Source organism: Delphinapterus leucas, chromosome 9 (genome assembly GCF_059928025.1).
Source record: "Delphinapterus leucas isolate spDelLeu-1000000601 "Yukka" chromosome 9, BTC_Dleu_Yukka2, whole genome shotgun sequence".
NCBI lineage: Eukaryota > Metazoa > Chordata > Mammalia > Artiodactyla > Monodontidae > Delphinapterus > Delphinapterus leucas.
In genome coordinates, this window is record NC_143137.1 from 43,891,344 (window position 1) to 43,902,255 (window position 10,912).

A 10,912-nucleotide genomic window follows, 5' to 3' on the forward strand; every position below is an offset into this window, starting at 1 on the left:
GTACAGCAGAAATTAACACAACATTGTAAATCAACTATACTTCAATTAAAAAAAAGAAATGAATCTGGTGCTATGATCTGATGGCAGCCTCAGAGGTCTACAAGGTCTCTGGAAACATACTGGTTCCTGTCTCTGACTAAAGCTTGGCCAAATGAACTCTTCCTGCATTCAGGAGAGCTATGTCACTCTCATTCCAATCTCTCTTTTATTTGCATTTATCATAATTTTTTCCTGTCACTTTGTGGCAAAAAAATAAAATAAGATGTTAATTGATATAAAGATTAGCACCAGTGAATAAACTACAGACACCAATTCCTGCAGGGATATTTGGAAATTGGTTGTTGAGCTAAGTTGGGGCACAAAGCATTAAAACTCCTGTTCATATTCTAGGTGGGGTTAAATAGCATTGTACACAGTGACAGAACAGTTAAACAAGTTAACACCTCCAAGCATCTGGAACACTGTGCCCATTGCAGGTGACACTCTAGTGAACTGAACAGCTGCTGCCAAATGAACAGGAAGGAGGAATGCCAAACCATACATAAGATGGCTTTTTCTAAGGGCACTGGATAATTTAAAGTAAGAGAATGATAGGTTTAAATCTCAAATTTCTCATCTCAGGGTAAAGAATAAAACTCAGGGTCTTTGGGAGTCTGCAGAATTTCCTACCTCTTTTAGCAGGGGGCTTAACCCCTAAGAATCTAGTTCAGGGATTAACTCTATAGGTTTTAAATTGCAGTGACAAATGAGTTCAGTCTCTCCAGGTTTCTTGCATAAAAGTAAAGACATTGATCAGAAAGAATGGGACTCAACTTCAACAAAGCCCTATCCTCAGGGGTAAGAGGAAACCAGGATGGCCAAGTCCACGTGGTGACAATTTAACCCCTAGAATTAAAATGTGTATGTATGATTATTAAAATAGACAGCGGGACTATTATAGTAACCAGATCTCAGGTAACAGTCTAACTATCACAGATTACAAGCTATAATTAATTAATATGGGATCCCCAGGGATGGAACAAACAGGCAATGCATTAAGGCCCTTTATCTCAGTGATTCATTTCTTTTTATTATTGAGTAGTATTTAATTGTAACAATGTACTATAGTGTGTTTATCAAATTAAGGCCTTTTCTGAAGTCTAAAGCCAAAAGTAATCCAGGTCTATGGAAAAGAGGACTAACTCAAGCCACCATATTAGACAGTCATGGCATAGCACTGATCCCCATACTTAAGTCAATTTATAGACTGAGTCACTTGAACAAAGACAAGGTTATGTATAGACTGCTGTAACACCACCCATGCCTAATATGATTCTTCCCTATTGGACCAGTAGTCATTTATCCAAGTGTACTGAGGAAAGGTATATACCCAACCTTTATGAGAACACTTGAATATTGGCTCTAAATTACTGCTAATTCTGGAAGCCCAGGAAGATACTATTGTTGCCAATTATGGAGATCCCATGATAAATGAACTTCCTAACTCAGTTCACTCAGTGGGAAAGCAAAGCCAACCTATGATTTCTCACCCAGCATCTGAGAGCTTAAAGGAAATGTATTTCCATAGAAAACGGTAGAGTATCCACTTGGTTCTCTAACATGCAGAGTGAGGGATATTATATTGAAAGGACTATATGGAAGCCAGTGGAACTCCATCTCTCCAACAGGGAGAAAATCAAAATCAATACCACTCCTAAGCCTGATTTGGGGTGGTTTCCAAAATTTAATTCCAAAACACTTAACTTTGTAATATGTGATCATTCCTATCAAAGTCCTGTTTAATAACCAGGTTTGCAGGTATCAAAGTCTAATTAATAGGTCTTATAGAGTTGATCAGTATAACTTAAATGGTAACTCTGAATTCTTCTGTTATTCCACAAATTATTTTTTCTTGGAGCGAACTAATACATCCCATCTGCTTGAGTACAGTTCTAAAGCTTAGTAATGCATTTTCTCCTTTCCAATGCACAGAGACCAACAGAAATGATTGGCTTTCACCTGACAGGAGCAGCAGTATACCTTTACATGTACACCCACAATCCAATCTGCAGGAACCAGGACTACCTCACCATCTCATAAAGGCTGAACGGGGCTGAAAGAAATATGAGTGAAACCCAGGGATCCCCATGGGCCCTTCCTGTGCTGTCTGGATCAGTAGTAAATGGAATTACTATAATCCTCTTTAGGCAAGCATCAGTGTTCTAGATCCCCCAGGAATGAAGAGGCCTAGACTACAGCCAGGTGACCAGTTGCAAAACAAAAGGATGTAGCTCCCAACATGACTTCTTCAAGTTGCCATACAATTTTTCCTGCTTCTTCATCTTAACTTTTAAGTTTTTCCTTCTCTTCTTCTTTTCCTTAACTATTATATATTAGGTTGTGAACACGGATTGTATGTACCAATTATTCTAGAGGAAGCAGAATATTGGAACATGATCATGACTGAATGACAAACGAAATCCTAGATTTGAAGAGCCAGAGCTCCCTGAAAGAGCCTCTGAAGCAGCAGGTGCATGCACTTATCTCCCGTGGCAGATGGGTAAGAATATGTGTATGTTCAGTTGTACAAGGGAGAATTGCCCCATGTAAGGTATAAATGCTGAGAAGCTAAAAGATAAATATAAGAACTATTTTTTAGTCTGCCTTATATAATGTGTTTTTAACTCTGATTCTTGTAATAAACACTCCCTCCAGGTTATATGTTAGCATGTAATCTAAGCTGAACCATTCAGATTCTCTCAAGATTAATGAGGAATCCTTCTTCTATGAATCAAGTAAGCTTCACCTAAAGCAATTTCAAGATGCCTAATACTATCCTTTCACTCTCGGATCACTTCAGAGAAAGTAGGGATCAACTGGCATTATTGTCTCAACTTCCCAAACTGACCTGCAAACTTCTCTTCATCTATGTCCATTCTTACCTTCTTACCTTCTATCACAGTGAAAAAAATTCTCAAACCTGTTTAAAGTTAACCCTTCCATCTGCATACTTGATCCCACCTCCAACTGTCTTCTCTGGATCCCTGCTTTATCAATTATATCCTCTATGCTACACACTGAATTTTTCCCATTTCTTTTTACCCTACACTGTCCCCAGTCATCATTCTCCCTTCTTCCCTTCACAGCTCTTCCTTTAAAGGGCCATAAACACTCAGTTTTCCCCACCTCTAACTCCTTCACTCTCTGCAAATCTAGATTTTGTTACCATTGTGTCCATTCATCCACCCTCACCAAGGATACTAACAAACCACTTGCTGCAAAACAATATGGAAATTTAAAAATCAGTCTTCACGTCACTAAATCTTGCCTCCCAGGTATCAGCACAACTGGTTCTCCTGCCTCTCTGCCTGCCCTTCTCAGAATCTATTACTGACTACCTGTCCCAAAGCTCCTCCCTTAATGCTCACATTTTCCAGGTTATGGTCCTAAGGTTCCTTCCCTCTTGTTCCATCTTCTCTCTCAGTGTATTTGCACCCATTCCCAGGGCTTCAAATACAACCAGCGTACTGCTCACTCCCAAATCTCTACCTCGATTCTGCCTACCAGACACTTCTGTTTCAAACAGAGCATGTCCGAAGCTGCTCTCACTAAACTTGCACTCCATAAGATCAACAGTAATAATTCTTAAACTTTAGTGTGCCACCATTCAACTTTGGAGCTTGTCAAAATGCAGATACCTAAGCCCCCGTCCAATCCATCTACCCCCCAGAGAATATGATCTTAGAAGATCTTGTACATCTGGGATAGAAAATCTTCATATATAATAATCACCCCAGAACATTATGATGTAGGTTGTCCAGGCTTTGAGAAATAATGATCAGTGGTTTTTTTCTATGTGGAACATACACACACAGAGAATGATTTTTGTATAGCATGCTTGGGAAAACAGAGGAAGCTGCTCACAGCTGTATGTAAATAGGGGGGATGAAACATCTCAGCATATTGGTAACCCACTGGTGGCACCCCAGTGAGGAGCTCTAATAGAAATGATGAGTGAACACTATGTTATTCAGATAATCAGTAAGTACAGTTTCCAACCAAGTTGAGCTTTAAATAGTTTGGGCAGAGGTGGGTTTGAAATTGTTTCTCTCTGGCAGGTATTTTTGTGGTATGACTCTTCTGTGCTACCAAATTATAGGGGAATCATAAATTTTAACGAACAGTTGGGCAGGAGGCAGGGTTGATAATCTTTGAAAAACAGCTCAGGACACCTTATGAATAGAAGACCTTCGCCTCTCCTATCAGTAGGAGGGCAGGGCCCAGATTTTCCTTAGAAACAGTTTAGTAGGTGCTCAGAACAGTTTAGTGCCTCCCACTCTTCTTTGCCAATATAATTTTCTCCTTTCACTTTATCCCCCAAATTCTACTGTTTTAATTATAGGCAAGATAAATAGAATAAAGAAAAATGTAAGGGGACAATGTTTATATACAATGAACACAAGAAAAATTATTATAATAAGTTTTCTTTTTAAGAGGCCAGTGACTATCTGAATTACAAAAAAAAAGTTCATGACTATAAATCACTGAAACCAAATATTAATTTCAAGTAGCAATAATACAGAACTAAAATGTTTTAAAGACCACTTATATGAAGATGCAAAGAGGAGCAAATAATATAAGAATAAAATAGAATATTGTTTCTAGTTTCAAAATATAAAAATGAAAGCAATGATTTAACAATTGTTTTCTACAAACAAATAGAGCTAACATAATTTCTCCATTCTGGTAAATGGCTTTCAAATTCTCTTTTAAAAGAATATAATTTTTCTTGCAGCTTCTACAAAAGAAAAATTTTCAAAATTCAAAATATTTTACCAGCTCTACCCTATGAAACCTGATTTTGCAACAAATAAAAACAAATTAAATGATGCCTTATAATATTTTTCTGAGTTCCAGCAAATAATATGACATAATCAACACAAACCAGAAAAACACAAACAACAAAACATAAGTAATAACTACATTTATCAGCCTGCTACTTAAATATTACTTATAAGGAAAACTACCTTAAAAACTAGGGCACAGTCATGACAGTTCACCTAAGTTCCATAAAGTACACATTAAAAAAAAGAAGTCGTTTTTATTCCACCCCTATAAAATGCTTTGCTCCAAGATGCTTGGTCATAAGTTGTTTACCTTGTCCATTTCCAGTATTGTCAACATCAGCCAAACACAAACAGCCTTGATCAAATTCTTCTTTTTCTCCCAGAACAGTAGACCACCAATCACGGGCTTTAAATAAAGACATTTTCGTTCGCTCTAAAAAGAAAGCATTTATTTATAATAAAAATCCACTTCACAAAAAAAAATCCACTTCACACCATGATTTATGAAATAATTAACTCTTTTTTGTTGTTGTTGTTCTGAATTAATTAACTTTTAAGGCATACATAGCAAACTAAAGTTAGACAACTTTGAGAAAAAACATTGTATTAAACTCTAATTTTTTGTATTTTGTGGATATATGTGAAACCACAAATCCAAGTGAGTGGAAACATTAATCAGATATTTTGCAATGCCATCAGAAAGTCAAGCTGAGAAATTATACATTTATGTTGGGTCAATTCTCTCTTCTGGGACATTTAGTAGACAACTGTACAAAGTAACAAACATATTCTTTGGAGGATCAAGATTCAAATTCTACCAGAATTAGTTAGCACATAATTCCTAGGCATAACACCTAATTTCCCTTCACTTTGGTCGTTAAAAAGACTGCAGCAGGGGCTTCCCTGGTGGCGCAGTGGTTGAGAGTTCGCCTGCCGATGCAGGGGACACGGGTTCGTGCCCCGGTCCGGGAAGATCCCACATGCCGCGGAGCGGCTGGGCCCGTGAGCCATGGCCGTGGAGCCTGCGCGTCCGGAGCCTGTGCTCCGCAACGGGAGAGGCCACAACAGTGAGAGGCCCGTATACAGCAAAAAAAAAAAAAAAAAAAAAAAAAAAATGACAAGTTTAAAAAAACAAACAATGGGGGAAAAAAAGAAAACTCCATCTTTAAACAAACAACAGGGGGAAAAAAGAAAGAAAACTCCATCTAAGGCCCTCTCTTTATGCTGAAAAGGAAAGTAGTCAGGTAAAGGCAAGGTGTTGATGAAAGTGAAGGAAAAATACATAGCAGGTAAATAAACTTATGAGTTTTAACATGTGGGAGAGTTTCTGAAAAACATCTGCATCAGCTGTTATTAATAATGGCACTATGTAACCATACAAATTGCCAGATGACTAAACTTCCAATCTCACAGCAAGTATTCAAAAATGTAATAAACACTCCTATTATACTTTTATTGGACTTTTTTAATTTGAGAGGGAAGTAACAGTACTTAATAAATACCATATATTCTCATTATGTACTCGAGATACATTGGAAAATTAAAATACACCATACCATTGGACTGCCGCAATGAAGATGCGTCATTCTCTTGCAGCACAGGGCAGAATACTACCCAAATTCAATACCATTCAATGATTCACTAGGAGGACTCACAGTGCTATAGTCATCATATAGTCATCATCATAGCTATGATTACTCAAAAGGATAAAAAGCATAATCAGGAAAGGGAAAAAGTGCATGTATCTGTAGTTTGAATATAAACACACATGACTGCATCAGATGAAAATAGCTATTATGTGAAAATGGCCTTAAAAACCTTTGTTACTGAACAAATTTTTTCAGTTTGCTAGAATAATGGGGGGAAAAACACTCCAATATGAAAAACTAACTCTCCAACATGGTGTGTAAATGGAACTGTTCTACATCAAGCACTAATTTCTCATGGACTTCTATCATAAAATTTAATATCTATTCCTAGTAACAAAATACCACTGGCAACATTTATTTCCTTCCTGTTTCTCCTGCTCTATCAATTTCTCCTTAGTCACCTACCACTTCATTAGCTTCTGAAAGCCCTCCTTTCCTAGATTGTTCAGCTCCTTGCTACCCAAAGTGTAGTACCTGGACCAGCAGGTCAGCATCACCCAAGAGCTTGTGAGAAATGCAGAATCTCAACCCCACCCCAAACAAGATCCCCAAGTGATTCACATGCACCTTAAAATTTGAAAAGCACTAGTTGCACAGACACCTGATAGTCTAAGTGGATGTTTTCTTATAGCAATGCTCTACTTCTCTTCCTTTTTCCTGTGACCTCTGTCACCAGTTAGTAACCTTTCCAAAGTTTGAAAAAAAGACTCACTTTTAAAATCAAGAGCTTCAACAGCTAGAAGGTACCCATCAATTAGCTGGTCTTCTCATTCTGTAGATTATAATGACTCCCCTAAAGTACACAGCTAATGGCAGAAACTTGCTTCTGCATACCCTGTCCCTACTCTAGACCCTTGTATTATTAGGCTGTCACTGCCTGCAATTTAATATCCAAAACACTGAAAAAGCATGGGTCAGTAGAGGGATTTTTTTTGGTTTCGCTTTGTTTTAATTTTTAAAAGGTTGGGGGAGGGGTTGCTAATTTCAAACCTAGGTCCAACAAATCGCTCTTCCTCACAAGACCACAGATGCTTCATTTCAGACCAACTTACTTTCATACCAGGGCAAAACATAAGCTAATACATAGCAGAACTGCATAAATTCCATTATGCCAAAATTCTGCATACTGGTTCCCCCATGACCCAGGTGTTAACATTTACCATGGTGGACAATAAGTTATTGAATAACGTCTTACATCTTTGAAAAATTAGTGAACGATAGGAAAACCAACAATTTGGGCTGATGGTCAGTAGTATGTTTCCCAGTGCCTCTCTCTCCAATTTCAAAGGCAGAAGCAGAGGAAGGTGCACTGCCCACTCCCAAGAAATTAAGAAACCACAAACCCTCATTTGTGCAATTTGTACATCATTAATTTCCTTTTCTAAAAATTGATGTATTTTTAAATGACAGCGTAAGATACAAGGCAAAAGGTTTCAAAGGGGAGTTCTTTTCCACTTTGGCTTCAAAGATGGATTTGATAGCAAGTCTGAACAATTTAAGGTTGCTGGATATCCCTGTTTATCTGAGAAAAAAAAAAAAAGCTTAATCCTTTGGCTTGAACAAATAAAACACACCTACAAAAAATTTCTCTTCGCACACAGCAGTTGTGTTCCTAATAAGCTTATATATAATCACTTTTATACTTGCTCTTAAATATAAGTCTTACAGACACTGGAGCACCTTGATATCTAATGGAACTCTGATGAAATCTTTTGATAATATAGATATTTCTCCCATAACCATATGCTAAGCAATTTAAGGTTTCAGAGAATTCCACTTTTCAGCGTGACATGTGAGAAGCTCCACTGGCCCACTTCCCAGTGAAACTGAAAATTATTTTTTAAAACAACCATTTCAAGTCTCTGGAAATTGTCCTAAGAGCATACAACAAATAAAGAAACATTAAAAATCTAAAACTCAGTAAGAACAGTAAGAGTTTGTAGTATTTAAACTACAACTCACTCCTCTCCATACTCCTAGCTCAGCAAGATGGAAACTGCACTCCAGATTAGTACAGCCAAGAACCCTCTCCCCACAGCTCCCAATCAGAGAACTACTTTCCCAGGAAGGGCAGGACATCAGCATTATTTGTCCTGCTCCCAACTATCTGTTGCGGACTACAGAAGAAACTGAAAATCTAAATAAACCTATAACAAGTAAAGAGATTGAATTAGTAATCAAAAAACTATCCACACACACAAAAAAAGACTAGGCTCAAATAAAAAGAAAAAAAGAAAAGACTAGGCTCAGATGGTAAATTCTACCAAATATTTTTTTTTAATTAACATCAATTGTTCACTAACCTCTCCAAAAAATAAAAGAGGAGGGATCACTTCCCAACTCATTCTATGAAGCTAGTGTACATTGATACCAAAATTAGACAAATACAAGAAAAGAAAACTACAGACCAATATCTCTTACAAATATATATGTAAAAATCCTCAACACAACACTAGCAAAGTGAATCAAGCAATATACTAAAGGAATTATACACCATGGCCAAGTGCAATTTACCCCAGGAATACAATGTTAGTTTAACACCCAAAATTAATTAAGGAAATATACCAAAGCAATAAAATAAAAATCAAAAACCACCTAATCATGTCAACAGAGTCAGAAAAAGCATTTGACAAAATCCAAAACTTCCATTGTAAAAACACTTGATGGAAGAAATGTTCACATAATGAGGTATGGGGAAGTCATTCTGGCTTATATATGATTTAATGTAAACTTTATGCTAACTAGAACAGCCTGTCTCACGGCCTGTCAAACATGCATTGTACATCTGCTCAAACATGCATTGTACACCTGCTTTAACCATTAAAGAAAAGAGTGCATTTAAAAATCAAAATGGAGGGACTTCCCTGGTGGCGCAGTGGTTGAGAATCCACCTGCCAATGCAGAGGACACGGGTTCGATCCCTGGGCCGGGAAGATCCCACATGCCGCGGAACAACTAAGCCCCTGCGCCACAACTACTGAGCCTGCGCTCTAGAGCCCACGTGCCACAACTGCTGAAACCCGTGTGCCTAGAGGCTGTCCCCCACAACAAGAGAAGCCACCACAATGAGAAACCTGCGCACCGCAACGAAGAGTAGCCCCCACTCACCACAACATAGAGAAAGCCTGTGTGCAGAAACGAAGACCCAACGCAGCCAAAAATAAGTAAATAAATAAATTTATTTTTTTAATTGGCATGTTTAGTAAAAAAAAAAAAAAAACAAAAAACACAATCAAACAAAAAAACTCCAGGAAACTGGAGTCGATTGCAGGAACTGATTGGGAAAGGAAGATGCTAATAATATCACCTCAGCTCATCGAAACTGCTGTGGTCTGCAAGGTAAAGGGAGAAGGAGAAGCAATAATCCTATTGCAAGAAGGAATTAGGGGGTATTAGTACATGCATCCTACTTCAGTCATAGGATGGGAACTGCTTTGACCATTTGCTCACAAGACCTGTTGAAGTGTCACAGGAGGAAAACGCTTGTGCACCACGTGACATTCCTGAAAGGAATCTCTAAAAATTCTTATCACCCTTTCTCAAAAATGTTCACAGGATCACACACACACATTGTTCTGGCAGTTTCGTTTTGTTTTGTTTTGAATGCAAGCATCCTTCATAAGAAACCTATCACCCTATATCCCCCAAATTATATGGCATCAGAGAATCAATCTGACTAAAAAATAAAACACTGAAAGGGCATTCATGCACCCGATGTTTAATTCTAGACATACTTTCTTACCCGATGCCGAGTCAGGTGGGTCCTGCCCCACCTTTCTTCGAACTCTCCTTCCACCGATTTCCCTTTAAGAACGTCTGCCAGGATTCCAGGGCTGGAACGACGAGCAAGAACGGACGGTGCAGGAAAAAGCAACCCTTACTTCTCCCTCTCGTTCTCCTGATCCAACTTGTTTCACGTCCCAGGCAAAGACAGCGCCTCACCAGCTGGCACCACCAGCTCCACGGAGCTGGAGCGATCCCACCAAGTAGCTCTCCTGCATCCCCTCTCTGTCACCCTCAGAGACAAGCAGGAAAAACGGCATCAATCCCGTTGCAGATATCAGGCAGGAAAGAACAGCGGTAAGACCTGCTGCTCACAAAGAGGAGGAAATGATGAAGGAGGCAGTGAGTGGGATATAGCAGAAAAAGGACAGCAGCGGCGGAAGGGACACCTACCCACTCAAGCCTAACTCCAAGCCATCTCCGCCCTGTTGTCATAGCACTTTACAACGAACGCTACTGCGCAAGTCAGATAGCTGAGCCCCGATGCCTTCTGGGGGTTGTAGTCCTGAGTGTCAGGAGAGAGGAAGGCGGAGGATTTTTTTCTGAGTGATGTTTGGAATCAGATTTCTACTGGGCGGAGCTAGAATGAACTACTGCCCGGTCTTCATTAGCAGAGAAAGAGAGAGAATTAATTCGACTCCCCTTTTCTGTTCT

At 38.7% G+C, this 10,912-nt stretch overlaps 1 protein-coding gene across 5 annotated transcripts in view; it reads right to left on the minus strand.

The window, feature by feature from the left end:
- BBS9 (Bardet-Biedl syndrome 9) overlaps nt 1-10,912 on the minus strand; it is a 453,658-nt gene that overhangs the window by 440,146 nt on the left and 2,600 nt on the right. For all 5 annotated transcript variants that reach the window (XM_089917019.1, XM_089917020.1, XM_089917021.1 and 2 more), the window contains exons 2-3: nt 10,218-10,860; nt 5,137-5,259 (exon numbers count right to left, since the gene is read on the minus strand). In XM_089917019.1, the coding sequence (XP_089773145.1) occupies nt 5,137-5,248 (112 nt within the window). In that variant the 5' untranslated portion in view covers nt 5,249-5,259; nt 10,218-10,860. The remainder of the gene's footprint in view (nt 1-5,136; nt 5,260-10,217; nt 10,861-10,912) is intronic.